Raw genomic sequence first — 25,679 nt, 5'->3', positions numbered from 1 at the left:
TGTTGTCAGTGCTCGGCACAAACGGGTTCTGGTGCCTAATTGAACAATGATTCTGATGAGTGCTGTCAGGGCTGGTGGCCTTACACATGCGGGAGAATTCCTCAGGTGCAGACATGCAAACCTTCACTCCCACTTTTGGCCAATCTTTCTGAGAGCGTGCGAGACCTTATGGATATACGGCATTACCACTCTTTTGTTACCACCCTTGTGTTCAGCTGTACTTTTTGTGTCCTTGCCTTGCCTGTGCAGGCCCTCTGCAACTGCGATTACTAAGTGCCTAGGATACCCAGCTGCCAGAAGGTGGTCAACTTGTTTACTGATCGACCTGATCAACAGGTAGATCGCCTTCTGGCAGCTGGTTATCCTAGGCACTTAGTAATCACGGTTGCAGAGGGCCTGCACAGGCAAGGCAAGGACACAAAAAGTACAGCTGAACACGAGGGTGGTAACAAAAGAGTTGTAATGCCGTATATCCATAAGGTCTCGCACGCTCTCAGAAAGATTGGCCAAAAAGTGGGAGTGAAGGATTGCATGTCTGCACCTGAGAAATTCTCCCGCATGTGTAAGGCCACCAGCCCTGACAGCACTCATCATAATCATTGTTCAATTAGGCACCAGAACCCGTTTGTACTGAGCACTGACAACATTGTGTATAAGATAGCGCTTTCGTGTAGCAAGTCTTACTTTGGCCAAACAGGTCGTTGCCTAAACGAATGCTTAGGCGAGCACAACAGGAATGTTAGGGATGGGGGGTCCAGACATTTGGAAAGTCATTGCCGTTTCATAAGTGCAAGCCTACTTTCAAGGAATGCCTAGTGATAGGGAAAAATTGAGATAAAAGAACAAGAGAGATAATTGAAACCTTTGTGATGGGAAAAGTTGGGATTGAAAATTGTGTACGCCATCCATCTCTATCACTATCAACAAAGGACATTGCCTTCTTGGATACAGGGCAGTGTGGCAACTTGTGAAATGCGCTTACATGTTTTTAGGTTTTCTTTTGGTTGCAACTGGTTTAGTTTTGTTTGTTGCTTTCAAGATGTATGATTTCACATTCTCATCCTGATAACCATTCATGTGGACCCCCTGCTCTTGATTGTGCCTTCATAAACCCTCTAAGCGCTAATAAAGCATTCAGTGGAAGTTAGCGCACGTGTTCTGTCTTTTTCCTGCTCTTTGCACTATGGAACCTCATGTGATTACCCACTAGCCCGCACAATCACCCTTCTATCACGTTATAATCATACTATTATTTTATTTTTTTCAGTTTCGTGAGGTCTTAATACTCCCACTTCATGTTATATTTGTGGTCGCGTTTATACATGTCAATAGGTGCCTTCTTTTATCAGTGTGTTCTTACTGGTCGTTAACGTGGCGATAACATAACCATGCTATTTTCTTTGCTCATATAAAAAAGTTTTGTGTGTGTTTGTGTGCGTGCATATGCTTGTGCTTGTGTGCATGTGCACCTTGAACAGTGAGACGTTAAAATGTTTTGGAAGGAAGGTCAGTGTAGCCCAGCTTGATATGAGATCTCTTCATTAAAGTTCATTGTTAACTGAAGTGCTTGATATAAGTTCTTAGTTGCCTTCATGATGAAAATGTAACTGAAAAAATAGTGGTCATTTTCAAGAAGTATGTGCTCTTGTTTTATGCTCAAAATATAATGGATAAATGTAGCTAACGACAAGCTAAACACTGTTGTATTCTTAAGGTAAGAAGAAAGTGCTTAATGTGAACTAATCTAGTCAGGATAATGTTGTCACCAATGCTGCACAGGAAGCAAGAACTTACATTTCCAAGCTTTTGTTTCAGTGCGTCTTTTTTAAATTTGGGTTTCCTTGGGGCCAAGAGGAAGGGAGACAGGTGTATATGAAAGCAGTCAATCAAGATTGACGGTACCCGGCCATGTTAAATGTAGCATCCTCTTACAGGTTTTGCGTCCCGCCTTTTGCAAGATGGTCTGACTCCACGTCAGGGTAATAAAACAGACCAGGCCCATCCTCCGATCCATCCCGTTAAGGGTGCTTCCCACCTGGAGGTGAGAAGCCTACATGCTGTTATTTTTCCTGGCTCTTCTTAAGCCATAATTCATTTTTCATGCTCACACCGAACATCGGGCAAGGGCACTTCACTGTAGTAGTGGTTTTGACTAGTTGGTGAAACATAGTAAAGGGTGTGCAGCATGTCTTGTGGTTGCACAGAAGGGAGGATCCTTCTGTGCAACCCTTGTCATAAATGTGCACAAGAGCACATTGTATTTAGAAAATAATTATTGGATCAAGCTTACTGGCTTAGCGCAATAATCAGTGAAAGCTGATTGGTATCAGCGGTCAAGAGGTCTGGAGTGGCAGGCCCAAAATGATTGGTTATGAGGAAATGAAAGCCACGGTAACTGTCTCGCTTCTCGGTGGACACCTAAGTGTGCCGCGAGGGAAGGAAGGAAGGTGGGAGTGAAAGAAGAGAGAGAGAGGCACCATATCTGAGGGCTGCGGAATAATTTCGACCCTCTCGGAATCTTTAACGTGCACTGACATTGCATAGCACATGGACGCCTTTGCGTTTCGCCTCCACCAAAAGGCGGCCGCCACGGCCGGGTTTGAACCCGGGTACTCTGGCTCAGTAGCCAAGCACCCTAATCACTGAGCCACCATGGTGGGTTCGTTTTGATTTTTCACAGGTATAATTTGGAGCACTCGCTCATGCGTGCATTCATGTCGCCTCACTCACACTCACAGTTGTGAGTGTGAGTGAGTGGTTGTGAGTGGGAGCGGACATGAGTATGAGTGCGAGTGAGTGGACGTAAATGTGGGTGGTCGTGAGTGTGAGTGAGTGGGTGCGAGTGCTGTTACGACCCTGCTGGTGACACGACGTTTGACCATCTGATGACCCCACAAAAAAAAGGATGCCTGTTTTCTCATGCTTGGCTTGGTGGGAATGGCCTTCCCTTTGACTGGTTCACATCAAGAAGGACGCCTGGGGCAGTGTCCGACGATGGACAGACGACAGGGAAATAGGGGAACGATGCCTTCAAGTAATTAGGCATTTCCGACAGGAGCCGGCATCATCATAGAGAGCTCGCTGCAATTGAGGCCTGCCAGTGCCGATTTCGTGCAGCAGCAGACAATGGACTCACTGAATGCAAGTATGCACGGACAACACCAACACATCAAAGTGGTCAGTCAGTGAATACATGCTACACTGAGTCCCAAGGTAGCAGATAGCAACAAAGCATGTCTTCTCTGCACTCATCTGTGGACGGCCTCTCATGGCGTGTAGGAAAAGCTGCGATACTTGAAAGGAGCCGACAAGAGTGTCAAATGTGCCACGTGAGAGGCGGAAAAGACGCTTGAAATCAAAATTCCTCTTCACCTCTATGTTTGCTGGCAGTAATCTACAGTTCATCTTTTTTCCTTTTTCTACATAGCAGTGACAAAAAAAAGCATGTACAGCGAACAACTGATGCTCTGAAAACCACAGCAACGCACCAGATGCAGAAGGTTTGCACGACTTCTGCACTTTGGCGTTCATTTCTGTTCGGCACTAGTGTCGCGCTGCGCCTGCACTGCTGGACTGGTGCTGCATGAGTGTGGCACTTTTTTTGTGCTGCCATGAACTAGTTTACATCGAGCAGGCAAATCAAATGGACCTAGGAATTATGTGCAGTGCAGACAACATACTGCACTGCAGGTGTGTCTACAGATCAGTCACGCATACCTGCTGTGGCTAAACAAAGCCAGTCCTGCTCTTAACTATATCCTCAAGTAACCGAAAGAATCTGTTGTAAAGGTATTGGTTATGGCCACTCCCGTTTGGATCCTTTTTTCACGGGGCAAATCTGTACTTGCGGCCTACTCCAGCCATTCTCCTTTTCATGAGGAATTCACTTGATCATTTCAAAAACACTCTGGATTTCTCACACCGCAAAATGTATCCATAGTCGCCATGTGGGCCCAATGTCTTCATGCAGACTCATCGATGCATCATTGTCAAGGCAAACTCATTATTGGTACTCAGACACTGTTCAAAAACGTGTCTAAGCATCTTATCTGGCGTTAAACAGGCACTCACCGTCTCAGCAGCAAGCGTGGGAGCACACATGCGTAACATTGGTTCAGGTCATGGAAGATGCATGATAAGCGACCACTTTTTTCAAGCATTGAAACTGTGAAAATTGGTCAAAGAGCTCAACAGAGCCCTGGGCGGCTCACCACCACGTTCGTGCAACCCCGGCTATGCTAGGGGAGCCACGAGCACTCTCAGCCGCAGTAGTGAATCTCCCATTCTCTCTGTTGTCGGCTAACAAGGAACCAGTGAGTGAACGTTAGTGTGAGTGTGAATGGGCATGAGTGCAAATGGGTGGTTGTGAGTGTGAGTGGACATGAGTGTGAATGAGGGGTTGTGAGTTCATGTGAGTGAGTTATTGTGAGTCTCAAGGGTTGGACCCTGGCCCTTTTAAAACACACTTAAAGATTGCTGACTAGGTCAGAGTTTAAAAATTCACTGAAGTTTTTGATTGTCGTCTCACAGGTCTGTTATGGCATCTATACGAACACATGCATACTCCGCCTTCTTTTGCTTGCAGTCTTCGGTTGGATCGCATTCCTGGCACACTTCACAGACTTCAGGGCCCGCTTGCACAAAGCAAATAGTCTAGTAACCAAGGTTGTCTTATTCGCAGTCTAAACTCTCCGTTGGTTTTGAGGAAAGGAAAGGCGGGTAACTGGCTCTGGGTCTGTGGACACCTCAGTCACGCTTTGAGATATACATTGATGATATCCACCTAACGTGTAACGCATCGGACCTGAGACAGATGCTGTTGTACCCTCTAAATTGCTGCTACTGAATGGTTTGTACAAAGCTCTTACAGCTTTCACTGTAAAAGAGCTACTAGAGGTGTCAAAATTTGTTTTTACCATTAAACAGTTTATTTTGCATTGAGAGGTGTATTTTGTTAGGTACCATCTTCTTCATTCTTGTTATGCTAGCACATAGTCAACAAATTTAGTATTCTTTGCAGCAGCCATGCTGGAGAATTCTTGTAGTCGTGTGTCTGAAATTCACATCTTTTTAGCAAAAAAAGGCTGTTATGATCAGCTAGGAATTTGGATCACTGGGAGTGCATGTCGTAAATATTTTCAGTGATGTTCGAAGTAAAAGGAGGAGCTGATCTAGTAGCATGCTGCTTGTGTATCCACCAGGGCAGCAACTGACATGTGCTTCATGTGCGATCTCTAGGGTGTAAGACAGTGGAGGTGTTTAGCATATCTGGTGGCAAAGATAGGATAAGTTGCCCCCTACAAAACTCCTCTTGGTTACATTTGGATGCGAGTTTGACTGCTCTTGTTTTTTCTCCTTGCAAAATCAGAACGTTGCACAAATCAAAATTTCACCCCACCTCATTACTATTAGTTACAGAGCTGTGCCTTACTCTCATGACATCGGCAGTTTTGGGTGGGTCAGTATAGACTGGGCGGACAAACAGTAGTACTGCAGTCAATTTTTTTCTTGTGAGAGCTCAGAATTCTTGGTAGGTTGTAGTCTACTTTTGGCCTCAACTGTTGTTTGTAACTCTAAGTGGGCTGCATGGCAAAAATTATGTCAGTATCTTTTATGTGTGCATTTTCTTTGTCCTCCAGGGTGATGCCAAGAGAGTGTATGAGCTAATTGTGCGCCACTTCCTTGCCTGCCTTTCCAAAGATGCGGAGGGAAAGGAGACCACTGTGGAAGTGGACCTCAATGATGAGCGGGTCAGTGCATTCTGAGAGCTTTCAATGCATCAAGGGTGTCATCTTACTCTAAACTTCATGATGCACTAGGCTTTATCATATGTTTATATTTTTTTGCCAAGGGGTCTAATTTTTGGGGAATATTAAATGGGTATATCTACTGACCATAGGTTTATCAAGTCTGTCAGAAAATTGACTAGTCATTAGCTATAGCTTCTAGACAGTAGTAGTGTTCCTTTTTTGTTGAACTTTGGCTTTAAAGCATTCAACTCTGGCTTATTGTGTGCCCTACTTCTTTTTTGTTCACCAGTTTGTGGTCACTGGACTGGTTATATTTGCTCGAAACTACTTGGAAGTCTATATATACGACAAATGGAATGCAAAGGTAATAACTTTATTTTTGTAGCATGTGAAACGAGGTTTATGCCTCATTTTTTGGAAAAGAAGCTTTCATAGGAAGCGGTAGCTATGAAGAGTGGTCTTAGTGATTGTGTCTGTTTAAAGTAGCAATTAGTCATTTATGGCGAGTAAGTTTTTGCCATTGTAAGTTGCTTAGGTGGCAAAATTTGCCTTATTTCAATTCATGAACTTTCTGCTGGCATATATCTACAAGATTGAAAGCTGTGCGGCCTACTCACGGCAGTGCAACAGGCTGATGCTGCTTTCAGTGCCTACCTGCAGCTGACAGTTGGTATGCGTTTCTTTTCAAGCAAGAAATGCAGGCATCACTTCTATGCTGAAAAGCTAGAACAAAGGTCTGAAACATGTTGCCTGTGAGACTTGCTGGAAGCCAACTCATCTCTGAAAATTTATGCCCAGTCTAGCAACCATCTTTAAACCGCCTTTCCATTTATTGGTATCAAAAGCTTACAGCATTCTTAAAGAACTCTTCATTAGTGCTGAGAATGAAAATGACTTTTTGTCCAGAAGCTTTACATCATAAAACATTGATAGAGTTCACAAAAACCTGAAATAAATAAAGTTATTACATCCAAAATTCACCATTTTTTGACTGATTTTTTTTTTTCTGCACTTCAACATAATTTTAAATGATCCATATCAACATTGCTCCAGACGTCAGGGAAGAAAATTTTCATTGTGCAGCCTACATGCAGAATTAAGGCTGCTGAACTAGATTATACCTTTTCATTCGAGAGCTTCTGACTGGTTTCTCGATGTGGTTGCATCTATGCTCAAGCTGCTGTGCCAGTTGTTGTGGAATGTGCAGGTATGCCAGATTATTTGCTACAGATAACTTTTTGTGTGCTCTTTTAAGGAAATTCCCAGCTATCGAGAAGGGGAATGCTTTGTTCCAGACTCTGTCAAGGTCAGTGGCTTATCTATATTGTATTGCAGTAAAGTTTGTTTGGCTGCACAAGGGACCAAGTGCTACTGTGCAAAATAGTACAATAATAAAGTTTATATTTTGTTTTGCTATTGAGAGGTGCGCTGGTCTCAGCGCCAGCTTAAGTTGCTGGAAGCACTGTGGCTGTGCAGAGAAGCCAGGAAATGTGAAGCATGAGAAGTGTGTCAAGCATCTGGCATAGCCTTCAGTAAGGCTTTCAGAAGCACTTATTCAAGGAGGTAGCAATGAAAAATTTTGCTGTCTCAGAAAACCAAACAAAATATTTGTCACTAGTAGTCAGTGCAAGCCTTAATCTCACCAGATTTTATGGACAAATTCAGTATGTCAGAAAGTTAATAGTTGGTTCCATTTTCTGTTCTTTTGAGTTAGATGGCTTAGCAAGTTCTTAATTTGTTGCCTGGCCCAACAAAAATTTCACTGCTGTATAAGTGGCTGGCAACACCATGCATAGCTGAGTCAAGGCACCTTTGGACTGTACAGAGTGTTGCATAATTTGGAGACGGGTATATACTCGTGCCTCGTTTAATATGAACCCGTCAGTTCCCAAACAAAAATTTCGATGAAGCAAGTCGTCCAAATAACATATCAGGAAGATAAACAAAAGCAAAAAAATATTGAGAAGAAACTCTTAGTGATTAAGTTCTGCTTATGTAACATAGCAGCTGTGATCTTCCCTTTCCTCTTGTTGATATGGAGAGAGAAATAATGTTGATGATGATAAATAATGCAAGCTTCTTCCAGGTTCAAACTTGCTTGATCACATTATTCAAAGTCAACTTCGATAGAGTTAACTGTTTACTTACACTAAAAAAAAGGAAGAACAGCAAGGAGAAAACTATACAGATGACTTCCTCGCAGATAGATCTGATGAAACCAGCCCCCGGTTCCACCAAAACAGCCTCTTTTAATCCCTATGTCCCCGCCCTCAGTGGGGACAACAACCTGTTAGGTAAAATCCCAAACGATCAATCAGTCATAGCTTGGGAAAAGGACGAAACAGCATACCAAGATATAGGAGAGAAGATAAGTTTTCCCCATCCAATACTACACAAGTCTTTCAATCTCCACTAGCTTTCCGAACATCCTCATGTTCCCATGCTTCGGCATAATTACACACTCACAAAAGTTAAGCATAGTACGTACGCAGCGATGGCGCAGAGGTAGAGTGTCCACCTCGCGTGTAAGAGGGCTGGAATTGCATAACCAGGCCTGGGGTGCAGCCTGATCTCGGTGACCAGAACCGACAATGCACTCCCTCATCGGAACAGGATTTGGTCACACTACTGGTGTAGTACTTGGTCACAACCTTCTATGAACAAACCAATTAACCCTCGGCCCTCAGTCCCCAGCTCCTGTGGAGCAACTGACCAAGGCGGCGGTTATACCTGTGACGTAGCGGAGGGTGCTGAGAATCTCTGGCTCTGGACAGGTCGCCATTGGAATATGAACTTGGCAATATTTAACGCGAAAACCTTATCTAGTGAGGCTAGCCTAGCAGTGCTGTTTGAGGAACTAGCGAGCATTAAATGAGATGTGATAGGGCTTAGTGAAGTTAGGAGGACAGGTGAGGCGTATAAAGTACTAAAGAACGGGCACATACTGGGCTATCGCGGATTAGCGGATAGAGGAGAAACAGGTGTGGGATTCCTCATTAATCCGGATATAGCTGGCAATGTAGAAGAGTCCTATAGCATTAACGACAGGGTGGCAGGTATTGTAATTAGGCATACTGAAGAAGTTGGCGCGGAAAAACGAGGACAAGCGCCAACTTCTTCAGTATGCATTTCAACCAACTAGCCCAACTTTCCGCTCTCCTAATTGTAATTAGGCTCAATAATAGGAGGTACAAGCAGAAGTGGGTGCAAGCCTACGCACCTGTATCCAGCCATGGTGACCAGACCGTTGAAATCTTCTATGAAGGCGTGGAATCAGCAACGAACAAAGTAAAATCACTGTACACTGTACTGATGGGCGACTTCAATGCGAAGGTGGGCAAGAAGCAGGCTGGTGACCAGGCCGTAGGCGACTATGGGATAGGTTCTAGGAATAGCAAGGGAGGTTATTAGTCGAATTCGCAGATAGAAATAATTTACGGATCATGAATACCTTCTTCCGCAAACGAGAAAACAGGAAGTGGACCTGGAAGAGTCGCAATGGTGAGACTAAAAATGAAATCGACTTCATACTATGCTCCCAACCTGGCATCGTTCAGGATGTGGACGTACTCGCAAAGGTGCACTGTAGCGACCATAGAGTGATAAGGTCTCGAATTAGCTTAGATTTGAAGAGGGAACGGAAGAAGCTAGTGAAGAGAAAGGTTATTAACGACTTAGCGGTAAGAGGGAAAATAGAGGAATTCAGGCTATCGCTGCAGAACAGATATTCAGCTTTAACTGAGGAAGACGATCTTGATGTTCATACAATGCACGATAATCTGACATCTATAATTACGGAGTGCGCAGTAGAAGTAGGCGGTAGGACAGTTCGACAGGATACCGGGAAACTATCTCAGGTGACGAAAGATCTGATTAAGAAGCGCCAAAGCATGAGGGCGTCTAACCCTACCGACAGAATAGAAATAACAGAGCTATAAAAGTTCATAAATAAGCGCAAGGTAGCCGACATAAGGAAGTTTAATATGGAGAGAATCGTGCATGCTGTAAAGAACGGAGGAAGCCTAAAAGCAGTGAAGAGGAAACAAGGCATAGGTAAAAACCAGATGTATGCCTTAAGAGACAAGGAGGGCAGTGTCATTAGCAATATGGATAATATAGTTAAAGTAGCCGAAGAGTTCTGCACAAATCTATACAGTAGCCAGTGTAATCGGAACTTTAATGAGAGAGACAGTAGTGCACAGCAATGCGTCATCCCACCAGTAATGATAGAGGAAGAAAAGAAAGCCTTGGGAGCAATGCAAAGGGGAAAACAGCTGGTGAGGGTCAGATAACAGCAGATCTGTTGAAGGACAGAGGGGAGATTGTGCTAAAAAAACTAGCCACCCTGTATATGCAATGGCTTATGACCTCGACTGTACCAGAAGCTTGGAAGAATGCAAACATTATCTTAATTCATAAGAAAGGAGACACCAAGGACTTGAAAAATTGCAGACTGGTCAGCTTGCTGTCCGTTGCGTACAAGGTTTTTACTAAGGTAATCGCCAATAGAGCCAGGGCAACTTTAGACTTTAATCAACCAAATGATCAGGCAGGCTTTCGTAAAGGATATTCTACAATAGATCATATTCACACTATCAATCAGGTGATAGAGAAATGCACAGACTGTAAGCAACCCCTATATATAGCCTTCATTGATTATGAGAAAGTGTATTACACAGTGGGAACCTTTGCAGTCACAGACATTGTGAAATGAGGGTGTAGAAGAGCCTTATGCCAAAAATGCTGGTGATATAGCAACTGCATAGCTACCATACTCCTCAATAAATTAGGCAATAAAATTTCAATAAGGAAGGGCGTCAGGCAAGGAGACACGATCTCGCCAATGCTATTCACTACCTGTTTGCAGGAGGTATTCCGAGGCATGAAATGGGAACAGTCAGGGATAAGAGTTAATGGGGAATACCAAAGTAATCTGCGATTTGCTGATGACATTGCCTTGCTGAGTCACTCAGGAGGTGAACTGCAAATCATGATCAATGACTTAGACAGGCAGAGCAGAACGGTGGGTCTAAAAATTAACGTGCAGAAAACCAAAGTAATGTTCAACAGTCTAGGAAGGGAACAGCAGTTCACAATTGGTAGCGATGTGCTGAAAGTGGTGAGGGAATATGTCTACTTAGGGCAGGTAGTGACCGCTGCGTCATCACTTTGTGATCACTGAAAACCTCGGGGACCCTCGTATGCACAGTCGGTGAGCGAACAGAGTCTGTCCGAAAAAGCGCGTCTCCACTGCCCGTGCGCCTCACTTCAGAATAAACGAGCGCTCATTGTCACTTGCAAAGCTTTTGTGCGAACCGACCTGTTGACGAAACGGCATCCCGGAATGCTGCAAAAGACAACATCTGCATAAGGACAAAAGGGCGCAAGGCAGAGGACTCGTTGCTTCTGCATTCGGCAGCGCTTATGGTGGTGACATGGATGAAGGATGCATTCTCCCGGTTTCTTGGAATACTGTGCAGCTCTGTCCTCTGTAGTAGCTGTGACTCATTTCTTCGTTCTGCTGTCAAATTTGACGGTTCATCCATGGAGTCTAAAAGACAAACACGCACACACACATGCACACATACACATGGTACACAAACATGTGGCGTTCCGTCCGTCCATTCTTCGGGGCTCTGCGAAAACCGGCCACACACACAACAATAGCCGTTTACAATGAAGTGTAAATTAGTAGCTCCAAGTGCGCTATCCTGCTGCCATTATCACGGAAACTTCAGCATAAATTAAAGTGCCTAGCAATGCAGAAGATATGGCGTAATGAGATCTCTCCTACTATAGCTATTCGCATTCCATAAACCTCTAGCACATATCTGCACCCTGACAGCCAACAGCGGCCGAATGCAACTTTCAGCTTAGCAGAAACTTCAGAGAGAGCTTCCCTTGCAGCCATTATTGCAATATGGCGAATTGAATTACTCGTCAACTTGGCACTTTTGCATTGTTAAGCATGAAACCACAACACTAAAAACCACAACACATTAAAAACCACAACACATTACTGAGGCACTTGCACTCTTGCACTGCCTTTGGGTGGTGTCCTGCACCCTAACACGGGAAAGGAAATATATATGTACAGCTTGTTGGGCATATTGATTTTGTATTATATATAAACAGCACTGAAAGACACTGATTATCAGGAAGGTGTCCTGTATGTGTCTCCTTCCAATCAGTCCATATCTTTCAGTACTGATTTCAAATAAAGGGAAATATCTAGTAAGGGCAGTTGAAGTTTTGTTGTCATTATCGCTGTCTATATTAACACGAGAAAAATGCATGGACCCCAGTGGGCTCCGATTTTAGCCTTGCCCGTTCTTCAGACAGTGCATTTCCGTATTAACAAGGTGTAAATATATCGACAATGTTTGGTCCACAGAAAATTTGTCTATGATTCGAGCCGTCCATATTAATGTGGGTTATATTAGCAAGGCATACTTCTAAAGTACTTCTAAAGCCTAGAAGTAAGAAGCTTAGAAGAAGAAGAGAAGAAGCTTAGAAGTAAGTACTTCTAAAGCCTAAACTTCTGGCTCATTTAGCTTGTTTACTGGCATTTTGCATAAAAATGGCACCTAGTTCTGGGCTTCGTTTAATGCAGCGTTTGATGGCAGCAGTAGCCTGATTCGTCCAAGGAAGCAAAAAGAATAGGCTGTGGTCAGTGGTAAGGTCTACCCAAAACCCTGCAACTTAGCCGCATGGACTAGGATGGTGTCACTTCTTGGGAGAAGAATTAAACATAGGTCTTAGGTAGAGTGAAGAGAAATGGTCAAAGGACGATAAAAACCAAATTTTATTGAGTGTTTTTTCTTTCAAATGATGCTTTAGACATTAGAATACGTGGATGTCAAGGCGGTATTCACCTACGAATGCTAAATAATTTATAGTTGAATTTTCTCTCATGCTGTTTTGGTTTCGGTTTCATCAACCGAATGATTGCCGTGATGTTTTGTTGAACTTTAGGTCACATGAGTCACAGAAAAACTGCAATATAAATGTTGATGCGTAGTTTTAACTTGCTAAGCTCTTAAACCAGCTGGTTTCTGGACTACAATTACAACAAACGACGTATCAGCTGTTATATTGCCGTTTTTTCGTGCCTCACATGACCTAAAGCTCAACTACAAGTCATACCCATCATTTGGTTGATGAAACCGAAACCAAGACATCGTCAAGAAGAAATTCAATTAAAATTATTTAGTGGTCATAGGCGAATACCTTGAAGTGCTCCATGTATACCGATATCTAACAAATCGTTTGAAAGGAGAAAACACGCACGCAAAAATTTGGCGTATATAGTCCTTTAAAGCAGTATCTCTTTACAAACTGACAGTATCTCTGCTATCTGCACGTGCACCTTTGCGTTTTGTGAAGTGTGATTTCAGTGGAGATATATTTTAATTTTGTCAGATTATGTGCATATCACGAAATTTAATGTTGGACTAAATCCGCTGCCAGATTTCACCTGTGTGTGAATTTCCAGAGCTGACAAGCCAGCAGTGAAGCATTTCTCAATGATTGACAAAAAACGTGCTCTATTTACCCAGTTGTAATGTACACCATATTCTGTGGCCAGTAGAAGAGCTTAGAACCGTTGAAGAATGGATTGACACAGAGAATGGGTACACGCTGAAATTAGGCAACTTGAACTGAAATAAGGACTGGGACGAGCCTTTTCTGTCTTTTCTCATCCCTCTCCATATTTCAGTTTGTGCTACCTAATTTCAAGCATGGAAGATGCTGCTCATTATTGCACAGCCTTATCTTAATATTTCCTTCCTGTAGCAATTATCTCTGCAGTACTTTCTTATCCTTTTGTGAATTTCTATAGCTTTTATATGTTGTCAGCTACTTTTATGTGGCTGCTAACCCTTCATGAAATCTGTTCTTGCATTTGAGAGTCACAGTAAAATAATGTCCTTTTGTCTTGCTGCCTTCATTTCACAATATTGAGTATGTGGCTACTCTTTTCAGTTGGCGGAGGGGGAAACAACACCTCCTCCCTTGTTGCGGGAGGCTGATCTGATTGCTCTCATGGAGAAGCATGGCATAGGTAAAATCTTTGTGGGCTATACCTTACTACAGCATAATTGTCCCAGAATAAACACCATAGTTCTGCAGAAGGAATTGGGAAGTGGGTGACTGTCTAGTGTGATGAAGCACGTACCAGATTTTCTAGCTGATACAAAATATTTATTCTTGCAAGGGAAATGTGATGATGGTACTTCAAAGAGCATATTGCCTAAGTCATGATGGTGCCATACCCTGGAAAAGCAGGCTTGCAAGGTCTGTTTCACTTCCCACATTAATGGCATCATACTGATGTTTTCCTCTGTAATCTTGCTCAGTGAACTTAGTTTGCTTGCAAACCTAAAATGTTTTTGTATGTGCCTGTAAATTACAAGAAATATAGTGCAAATTTGTGATAACGTAATATGTCACAGCAGAGTCTAATTGTTTTGAAATTAAATTGAATCAGACACAATCCAACAGTATTTGTTGACCACAAGAAATGAGGCAGCCACAATATATGTGCATAAAGTTTCCTGCTTTCAGTTAATAAACACTACAGTAAACTTGCAGTATCGCACTAATTGTATGTTACTTAAACCAAACCTTACAAGTGAGGTTCTGTACAGTGGAACAGTGGACAGTGCTATTGTTGTAATGACCAGGTATAGATATTTTTGAAGATGCTTGTATCCTAGATATGGCATAAGGTACTCTTTGAACTTTTTCTATTTGTACCGTAGCCTGTGTGTTAAAGTGTGGTATACTTCAGCAAGGCATTCCAGTCATTTGCATGCCATTTTTTATTTCACTATCTCAGTAGCAGTCTGCCAAGGAGTTATTTACTGCCATCAGGAGGTAGAATGTGGACAAGCCAGTGTATTCGTGGTTAGACCCGGCAACAATAGATTCAGCATTTAAATCACTTCAGTAGCTGTTGTCTTGCATGTCTTACAGAAATGTCTGGGGTAATGGAGATTGTGGCTAGATAAGTTTAGTCTGTCTTCAGGTATGCTATAGCCAAAAAGCACCAGCTATGTCCATGCTGGGCATGTAGCATCCAGTGTGTGCCACTGTAAGAATGACAAAGGCAAGCATGAACGGGATGAAGGCAGGTAAGAAGCAGCATCACTGGCGGCTTCAATATTACCAGGCATTCAATTTCAACTATACGTAATAATAGCTGATTGATTTAAGGTATTTATTCTTTGAAAATAATGTTCCTTCAATTTGCTCACATGTTTGGTAACTACTAAGGAAAATCAAATGTAGGAACAATGTGAACACCATGCGTCATCAGTGTGGCCCCTACCTTGAACAGAAGAAATAAGGTGCATAAATGGGCCTCACTCTGTTGTATTTTTTGTGGTGTTCCTGATGCCATGCCAAGCTATCAGTACTCTTGTGTATTATAAAATGCCTCCCGGTTAGCATAACAGAGCCTCATATCAAGGGGAAAGGCAAACTCAAAGAATGTATAGCACACCTGTATGAAGCAAGTTTGAACAGTATAGTAATTTCATGACAGGCTGTTATGTTTGACAGTGTAGCAGCAGCACGGGCAGAAATTTCTTGGAGATTTTTTTGCATAACTGCTGTGTTTGGAGGAGAAAGAGGTAACTTGTGGGAATGGAATTATGGTTATCAGTTCTTAGTTGCACATATCCCCTAACCTACCTTTCATAGCAGCTTTTATTCATCACAGCAGTGTAAGAGTTTTTGCAGCGCAACATCAGAGGTGAGGCCACCCACCTGTGATGAATTGAAAGTGTTGCAAGATCAAGGCATAGTGTTTGGGCGTACAAGAGGTATTCTCATTGATTTTTTTGTGTACAGGCTCAACAGTCAACAGTGCCATGTTTTGCAAGTCACTGAATGATTTGTGCCATGTAAGTCAGGACATAAGCTGTAGCTTGTCCAATGGCTGTCTTGTTTTGTGACTATCCTGAGCCCTACATTTGCCCCAAAATTCAAGACCTCTTCAAGCTGTTGCCTGTAACCACGTTGGTCACCCCTCCTCCTGCTATGTTCCAGAGTTGGCACCAAGTCATTCTAATTACTTCTTGCGTACAAAGAAGTTTCTTGTCGGCCGTGGCATTTACTCCAAGATAAGAAACCATAGACACAGCACACATTGTATTCTTATCCCCAATTCTCTACATCAAGAAAACAGTTCAAGAACAAATTCCACCTTGATGCCTTCTTTACCAGTGTGTGTGCAGAACTCCAAAGCTCAACAAGGACAACCACAGCCAAATAAGGCCACTGCCTCAGACACTCAAATTAAGGCCACGCTCAGGTGAATAGCCCTGCAGCTGCCTTGTGAGTCTGAGCACACCTGTGGTGAAAACTATGTCCAAACTTTGAGCTCTATAAAGACTGTGCTATTTACTCGGTAGTTTAGTTGTGCAGTTCCTGTATCATCGCCATCATGCACATGCCTCTCCCTTTTGTGCAGAAAAGAATGTTAGTATAAATTTGAACCAGAAAAAATAAAACATGCAATACTTTCGTGCTATTTTTAATGCTAAATCAGAACTGCCTGTGGTGATGTTGATTGTGCTGCTCCTACAAGGACTAAGTGTGCTGTGTGCAGGGTGAGCCCGAGTGCGTGAGCATCCAGACTAGGTGCCGGTGGGCGTTGATGGCGTGGCAGAAGCTGAGGTGGTCATGTCTGGTTTCTCCTTTGGAGCTCATCGTTCATAAGCCAGTCGCTGTAGAGACTGGTGGTCTGCGCGAAGGTTCAGTCCCTGGCTCTTGATGTCTGGCCTGACCTGGCGAGCTGGCTCCTAAACGCCGAGCTCCAAAGGAGAAACCCAGCATGACCACCCCAGCTTCTGCCACGACACCAATGTCCGGCAGCACCTAGTTTGGTTGCTCACACACACGGACTTGCCCCACACGCAGCACACTTAGTCTTTGTAGGCACAGCACAATCACTACATCACTCTGAGTTTCTGATACCGCTTGTAGAAAAAGAATTCTGGCACATGAAGTGAATGCAACCATATGAATGATTAACTTTCACTGAGCATATGTGAATAGCCCTCAGTGTATAGCCCTCATTGCTACCGAGCCCTTCCAGTGGGATGGTTCTTCATGCACAGCAAGTCTAAATTTCAGTATTTTGTTTCTTTTATCATCTTCAGTACATTGCTTAGAGTTTTTGTTTCAAAATAAAATGCAAGGATGGAAGTTGGTTTTCTCTACAGAAATGGATTATATAACTTAGCAACATTCTGAAACTGAAATTTAATGAGGAATACACTTTACTACAGTGCAGCTGTACAGAAGTGCTTCTCAAACCTGTTCAAACCAATGCATGCTTTGTATGAATTGCACCGAGCAAGCTTCGATCATGACAGTATGTAAATGATGAATTTCTGAATACAAATTAATCGAATAATTTTTATGTGATTCATCTTAAAAGACAAGCTTCATAAAATTGTGCAGAGGCCACCACTAATAGCATCAACTGGTAGCAGTGGGTTTGTGTATGCCATTTTAGAAGTTGGAACGAGGTATTACATATCTGTATTCAAGAAACAATTTCAGTTTTTTTCTGAATCAGGGTATTTGGAGCACAGACTGCAGGGAAGCTTGCCTGTTGAATTTCACTTGCTCCCTATCGACAAAACCAAAGCTGACTATGTTTGCACTGAGTTGGCTATTTGTTCCACATGTGTCCAGCTAATAGTCTCTACTGCCGCACTCTGTGTTGGCCACAGGCACTGATGCCACCCATGCAGAACACATTGAGACTGTGAAGAACCGGCTGTATGTGGCCCTGACTGGGGATGGATACCTGGTCCCTGGTGAACTTGGCATGGGTCTGGTTGAAGGTAAAGTAGCCTCCCGCTGTACAGCCTGGAATCTGCGATGTGAACAGGCTGGCAGTGCACATTCTTATTGGTGGTCATCTCTCTTTCCTTGAGGTAAAAACAGCACTAGAGCTACCTCTTTTACTATATGGACCCTGTCTACATCACGCCTGTGGTGGAAATATGTTGCGTTCCTATGAAATATAATTTATTGTAATGATTTTCTGTTTGTGCTGCATTATTTATTTTTATGTAATGTCTACTCTGGACGTATTGCAGCAGCACATAGCATCTGTTACTTACTTTTCATCTTGGAACTGTTGAATGATGTTTAGTCAAATTGTTTTACTGTGGTACAAAATGAGTTAGTGCTGTCAACTTGTGGAAGTGTAATGCATTTTGCACTGTAGAGGGAGTGAGCTTGGGCAAGGCATGTAATGCGAAGGCAAGATAACTGCTAATCCTTAAAGGGGCTCTGAAAAGGACTCTGAATAATGTCTCGGTATGCCTACGATGTTAAAAGATGCTGCTCCACAAATATCCTCCCGCAAGAATTTTTTTATGTGTTTTGAGGAAACTGAGTTGTCTGTAGTTAAAATTTAAATTTCCACGTTTTCGCGCCTTTTTCTCTCCTCTCGTCACTTTTGCGCATTGAAATGTCGGCGCTCCTTCGCCGGCCCCACCCACTCGGCCCCTCCGCCAGCTGCCTAGCACGCGGGAGTTCCCCGGGAGGCGCAGCTTCCGGCCATGACCATGGTAGCTGCATGACGTCAGAAAACCAGTGACTGCCCTCCGCTGCTGACGTAACGAGCGCTGCATGACGCGTTGCGCTAGGGAGCCTACATGTATCGTAGGCTCACTATGTTGTGCACGAATTCGGGCAAAAAGCCGGTACCACTGGTCGTCCCAAGGCATAGAAGCATGAATTTTTAAAACTATATTGTAAATGATCCGCTCGCTTTTGAGGTGGTCTTGTACGCGGCATGAATACACGGTGGCTTACGCTCTACATAATGCAAGCGTATTATAGCCTGCCTCAAACACCCTCTTCAGGGGCCCTTTAAGGGTAATGGAGTGGATTCCAAGAGAAGGCAAACTTAGCAGGGGGCGGCAGAAAGTTAGGTGGTCGGGGATGCGGTGGCCGCAGCTGACAAAGGACAGGGTTAATTGGAGAGACATGGGAGAGGCCTTTTCCCTGCAGTGGGCGTAGTCAGGTTGATGATGTGGGCGTAGTCAGCTTGATGATGATGATGATACTATCACGAAGCCAGCTGCCAGAAGCAAATGAAGATAACAGGCAGTAAAACGGCGTCCTCGCTGCGGCCCACCTGACTAGCGGCAAACCGCGAACAGCAAACAGTTCAGTACTTTCGGATGCCGGCGCGCGTGCATCAGCTCGTCCAGGAAAGTGACTGCCAGCACGAGTGAGCTGAGTAAACGGCGTGTAGTTCGTCCCCTTGCTCCTTTCGCTGCCGCACACAGCGACGGTGCTGCGCTGATCTTCGCAAGCCTGCCTTGCGCAAACTCGCGTGCATGCTGGTGTTCTGGCGTAGTAGGGAGCATAAAAATATGTGAGTAAAAGATTTTTTTCGTAAATCCGGGCAAAAAGTTGGAGGTCCGCAAATTATGCGCGGGCGCAAATTATGCGAGTAAATACAGTACTAATAAAGCATTGTTTTTTTTTATATGTAGACTTACACCCTATACAGATAATTCGTCAGTCATCTTTTGACAGCTATGCCTCGGTTGTGTATAATATTCAGCCGTAGTGGCTACATCACACGGCATGGTGTAACATGCTTACAGCACTCTTTGTCAAGTTCAGTGCAAATGTTGTTATACAATTTCTTCACTCTGAGTTGTTCGTATGCACTGGTCCAGTCAAAAGCGGAAGTAAGACATGTGAAGTTTGTGAGTGAATAAAAATGCTGGTGGTACAGCATTTAGAATCTATTCATGTAGGTTACTTGGCTGAATAGTAACCAGAATCGCATTATTTTTATGTTCAATGTGAATACCAACTCTGAAACATGATCGAATGTACCACAGAAAAACTTTCAAGGTCATTGTCGTTGCCAAATGTTTTTATCAACAGGTTCTGTCGTTAACAGTCACCTGTGCACTATATGGCCTCTGTTCTTGTCTTTGTTGTGCCCAGTCACATAAGTGCATGCAGAGGCATGTTACTGTCTTGAATGTGCTTTGCTACATACAGAGGACGGTGTGCACAAAGGTGTGTGACTTGCAGTCACGGCAGAATGATAAAAGCCAGTGCCAAGGACCACAGCTCACTTCAATCATGGCTGGGGTGGGCTCCAGCAGTAGCATGAACTAGCAGGGATCAACAATTGTAGTTCGCAAATGCCGCATTGCATGGTGTTTACTTTTTTTTTCAAAAGAGTCTCTTGCGTACAATAATTCTGAGCCTTACCCGCAATGCTTGTGATTACTAGTACCACCATTTGGAAGGTTAGAGTATACAAGCTGACATATCGATTGTCGGAAGGATAAAAAGCTTTAGTTATGTGTTCTGGTTCTTGGCAATGTGGCGATGTCTCAAAAAATGTGCACATATTATTGCACTTTGCAGGCTATGATTCTATGGGACTTGAAATGTCCAAACCCCACCTGAGGGCAGAGCTGGAAGCTGACCTTAAGAAGTGAGCAACTTTTATCTGCATGTCTGGCATAGAGATAAAACTACTTATTCATTATTCCCATAAATGCTCTCCCAAAATGACAGGATTTATTTTTGTTATTGATATTGCCACGAATCTTTGCAGTGTTTGTTCCTTCTTCAAATCTGCCGCCATGCCACTTTATCGCTTTGTTTGAGGCGCAAGACGCGACTAGATTTATCTCGATAAATGCTCTCCCAAAATGACAGGATTTATTTTTGTCATTGATATTGCCACGAATATTTGCAGTGTATGTTCCTTCTTCAAATCTGCCGCCATGCCACTTTATCGCTTTGTTTGCGGCACAAGACGCGACTAGATTTATCTCAATTGATCGCAGCCAGGCAGAGCTGATTCTACGTTGTTCCGGAATGTTCTAGTAACCTTGCATGCTTTATCTCGAAAGCTCGCTGTCAGCTTTAAATTGAGCACGGCCAACAGTGGCGGTCACTCTGTTCGACGACCGCCGAGCACGCTTGTTGCTACGCCGCCGCCGAGTGATTCAATCCATTGTGGGCGCAAGTCAGCCCAAATAAAAAGTTTTGTTTAGACACCATTTTTCGCAGTCTCTCTGCTCTCCGGAGTGCAGTCACCACTTCATGACAATATATTATAACATGGCTACTCTCTCTTACAGGGTGTACAGTCAGGCTCCATATGACTTAAACTGAGCCAGCTGTGTCTGCATTGCAATTTGTGCTTTAAAGCAAATGAATTTGCCATGATGCCCAACATCAAGTACATAGATAGGGACACTACAAGAGACCCTACTTTTTCCAGTGGCATCTAAATGCATAGCCTATCAGTAGTGCTAGGCTCTCACTGCTTCTTGAAGCGAACTGCATCTATCTAGATAGTGTCTGTTGCAGGTCATATTGAGCAGGGTAGCACAGGGCTTTTCAAAAGTTCCTGGGCCACATTGCATGCAACTGGAAGAGTTGCATGGTTCTGTGGTATGACTCCTGTTGAAGTCATACCATTCCAAAGCCTTTAGCTAGACTAGTTGTCCTAATTGCATAATGTATGTAAAGAGTAGCAGTACAGCCAGGAGCTCTAACACACTGTTCAACAGATGTTTTAGCCATTCACAATATGGCTAAGGAAATTTTGTAAAGCACTGTGTATTGCGAGTGTTCTTTTTTTTTAATTTCTGGATTTGCATTCATCTTTTGTTTCTGAATTTATTGTTTTACACCTCTTATCAATGATAATTAATCAAAATATTAATTTTGGTTTCCGGTGGTGAAATAGCCCTCAGTGCTCAGGGAATTGCTGTACACCTTTTATTTGTGCATTTGGTTTGACTTGAGCTGTAGCACCACTTCCAAGTGACAGTTAACAACTTCATTCTGTTTCTGAAAATTGAAAATTGGTTTTTGGGGAAAGGAAATGGTGCAGTATCTGTCTCATACCTGGGTGGTTCTGCAGTAATGGAAGGGATAAAGGAGGGACTGAAAGAAGAAAAGAAGAAAGAGGTGCTGTTGTGGAGGGCTCCAGAATACATGCACTGACATCGCACAGCACACGGGGTCGGTCGACTTTTTTCGCCTCCATTGAAATGCAAAGGCGCCTGTGTGTTGTGTGATGTCAGTGCACATTAAAGATCCTCAGGTGGTCGAAATTATTCCCAGCCTGTGAGTAAGTTAAACATGCTTTTGAATTGCCAGTTTTGCTTAATACATATTCAAGTACTTTTTCTAAGTGAAAATATATTGCGTGCAGTCCACGGATGTTATTGTGGTGGGCTTACATTTAATTTTGTCTATGGGAAAACTTAGAGCTTTTATTTTTTTTGCTGCAGGATATGTGAAGGCACAAAGAACGCAAAAGGTGAGAATTTTTTAGGTTTTGTTCCTTGAGTATAAAATGAAACGGTTGTGGCAAATACTTTTGCTAGACGATTGTACATTCATGCATGTGCGCTGTTTGGTTCGCAATGTGCTGTCACATATTATTAAGCATGGTGATTAAAGCAATCTCCAGGCACTGTAGGAGGCTCACTTTTACTTTTATAGATGTTCTGAGGTACCAAGTGAATCTGTACCGTGATGTACATTGGCCAGACAATGAAGAAAAAACAAGTACGTTTTCTCTGCTTTGTTGGTAGGAGCATTCCTCTATTTGAGATAAGGCACAAGGACCTGCTGTCCCTCCCCACCTTATTATTTTAGTTGGAGTAGTAAATATACTGAATGAACTATTAGTCATATTCATCCTGTTAGTTTGAGGTTACGTATTAGAGGTATCATTTACTATTGCACTATGTTGCAGTAGTTCACAGTTTTCATAAGCATTGCAAGGCTCTAGCAACCACCAGAGTGTGTGCCACACGAGCTTATTGCGAGAAGCAGATATGTGGCACAGATTGTTGATCATTTGTAGCTAGCCATTCAGTCTGTGCACTGTGCTTGTTTATTTAATGTGGGGCAAGACTTTTTCTTTGTCAAAAAAAATTCGTTTTTAGATTTTGCAATTTTCTGATAGTAGAGCTTTTCTTTAGCATTCAGAAAATATATTGCACTTCGGTATTTGCGACATAAAAAATGTTTTTTCGATCTTGTTTCTTTCTCTGGTCGAGTGGAAAAGGAGGTGTTTTCATAGGCTTTCGTTATATTTTTCTCACAACTGCATTGTTAATGTTTATGTACTTTTTTCTCTGGAGCTTTAAGGCACAAGCAAACAAAATTTTCCACAGATTTCAGTCAATGCCTTTTACATGACGAACCACAATAAATAGCCTAAGTCATTTTGTATTTTCATGACTAAAAAAACCATTTATTGGTGGCAATTTTATTACACCGAGAAAGATAAAAAACATAATAAACATATTTTTTTACTAAAGAACGTAATTTTAGTCCCAGTTGCGTAGACTAACCATTTCTAGTCTCATACAAAATTTCAGGACTCTGTATCCAGCAGCTGTTAATAAAAAGGTACATTAATGGAAAAATGAAGAGAAAAAAACTAGTTGTGGTTTAAACTCTGGTTAACCCTGATGAGAAACAAAAGCTTCCTTTGCATGGCTACGTTCACAAACGCCGCACACACTGCCGAACGAATTGTCTGTAAAGCGTCGATGAAATGCACTTATAGCCGAGTCAAACTCGCTGAGTCTGATCACAAAGTCAGTCTTCTGGCGCTCCGTCTCACTTGAAACTATCTCTGCGTCCAGTGCGGAAGTTGAAGAAGCCTCCAACTCTGCGTCGCTGGTTAGATGGGACGCTTCGAGATCACGTGGCTGAATCAGCAGATGAAGTTAAAAGGTCACATGGCCTCTCGGCCAACCATCAATTTAATCTTCACCTGACATGGTAGGGAGGTTGTTCACAGTCCGATGGGGCAGTTGCCAGCTGCCACAGTGGGCAGATTGTGATGATGTCAGTAGGTTGCATGACCTCTCTCAACCAGTAAGGGAAGTTCAAGGATAAACTGCACTGACGCTGCCCTCTTGAAAACCTAGCATAGTGAAGCTTTCACTTCAAGAAGGAAACAATACTAGGCAAAATTTAATATTTTTTTGGGCTCTAATGCAAGCTGCATCCATTGAGAAGATTTCTGGAAAATTTCATAGCCATAGCTTTCATTACAACTACTGTACAGCCAATTTTTGAAAACCATTTTTGAAGTCTCACACCACCCTAAATTCCCATACCTGGTCAGGAGCCCTCTTGTTCAGGCTCTTGGTTCCTCACCTCCTCGTTGTTGAAATCTCTGGCTATTTTACCCACTTACAGATAAGAAAGCTGGGTGAAGCCCTCAAAAGGTACCTAGGCACTGGTCAGCGGGCTGCATCCCCTCCAGGTTAGTGGTCTATTTTTACTGTGTACTTTGTAATGTTGTGTAAACTTACAGGAGTATAGACACCTAATTTTGATGGCTTGTTTTCTTCTTTGCAGTGATACGTAAGACTTCACTACACATGGATCACCACGTAGTTTTTGCCTATGACTGCTGAATAATTATAATCGAATTTTTCTCTCACGTTATTTTGATTTTAGTTTCAACAGCTCTGTGACGTCAAAGTTGTGTTTAGGTCATGTGGGGTATGCAAAAACTGCAATGTAATTGCTGCTTTTTCATTCGTTGTCATTCCAGCTGTTGATGTAGGCCGGCTTTAGTGTTATAGGCAATTGAAACGATGAAGCAGCAATTACATCGCAATTTTTTCATGCCTCGCATGACCTATGAGCGACTTAGACGTCACAGCCACGGTTCGGCTGTTGAAACCGAAACCGAAACAGCATGAGAGAGAAATTAGATTATAAATTATCTAGTGGTCGTAGGCAAATACCACGTGGTAATCCATGTATACTCATGTCTTATGCATCACTGCAAAAAAAAAAACAAGCATCCAAAAATTCGGTGTCTATACTCCTTTGAGTGAAATATTTTTCCTGTTAGTTTGTTTGCACAGCATGAATCGTCAAAGCACAATTTAAAAACTTGTATGGTATCATTAGCAAAAATGCTGACTCCTCACAGAAACATGTCACAGCAGTGGATCCCACTATGCTAAAACTGCATTTTTGGTACTGCTACACTTTATTTTCTTGGCTGCCGGCTCCTGTATTTTCAGTTATTTCTGAAGCCCACACTCTTTTCACTGTGTTTTGTTTACTGGCTCATGCTTTTAACACATCGGTTCTTTGGTGCATCCTATGTCTAGTGCATGAGAGTGACAATTTTCTGCACACATTACCTAACATGCCATTAAAGCATCATGTCCCTCTCATGGCCCTTGTTGCAAAGAGGCTTGGGGATGTCAGGCCCAAGGTCCTAAACCAGGTACTTCTTCACTTTTCTTCTCGATGTTTTTTTATTTCTCACCGTAGTTCATGATATCTTTCTTTTATTCATGGTTGTCGGAACATGCACTCATGCAACATGGCTATGCAACATGCAACATGGCTATGTGTATATATTTTCCAAATTCTTCAACAAGGAGGTTTCAGAGGCAGAACATGAGTGTCCAAAAATGTTGCAAATGTTGCTTCACTGGTATGTATGATACTGAAAAATCTCGGTGCACTACTGACATGTGCTGCTGAAATTTTCTTTTTCATTGCATTTCTTTTTTCCAGTTAGATTTTACATATGTTTCTGAGTTTCCTGTTTTTCTGATATTATGCTGGGGTGTACTCAGGTATTCGTGCTGCTAGTTGAGATGCATTTTGGAGCGAAAGCTCTACTCTCCGCATGCAAAGCTTGAAGGGACTATGCAATAAATTATTTGAGATTACTTAAAGCAGACGAGAGATAGGCATTTCATCACTCGTCACCCCAACGCAAGGATTTTTAAGCTAGCATCAATAACAACGAAGATATAGACAATTAAATATTATGCTCCTCCTCTCCCCCTCAACTCATACACGCGGGGCACCAGACAGAAATAATGAAAACAGGTCTGC

The 25,679-nt window shown here is 42.8% G+C and overlaps 1 protein-coding gene across 1 annotated transcript in view; it reads left to right on the top strand.

Annotated features, from left to right (window-relative positions):
• Positions 1–25,679, top strand: part of Top3alpha (topoisomerase 3-alpha) — a 56,624-nt gene that overhangs the window by 13,316 nt on the left and 17,629 nt on the right. Inside the window, 9 exon segments of the mRNA XM_077650345.1 lie at positions 1,935–2,041; positions 5,640–5,750; positions 6,040–6,114; positions 7,006–7,056; positions 13,737–13,815; positions 17,501–17,614; positions 20,184–20,253; positions 22,073–22,101; positions 24,006–24,072. Of these exon segments, the coding sequence (XP_077506471.1) occupies positions 1,935–2,041; positions 5,640–5,750; positions 6,040–6,114; positions 7,006–7,056; positions 13,737–13,815; positions 17,501–17,614; positions 20,184–20,253; positions 22,073–22,101; positions 24,006–24,022 (653 nt within the window). The 3' untranslated portion in view covers positions 24,023–24,072.

The sequence above is a fragment of the Amblyomma americanum genome, chromosome 1 (genome assembly GCF_052857255.1).
Source record: "Amblyomma americanum isolate KBUSLIRL-KWMA chromosome 1, ASM5285725v1, whole genome shotgun sequence".
Lineage (NCBI taxonomy): Eukaryota > Metazoa > Arthropoda > Arachnida > Ixodida > Ixodidae > Amblyomma > Amblyomma americanum.
Note: the sequence above shows the minus strand (reverse complement) of the source record. Positions and strands in the feature narration are given on the sequence as shown.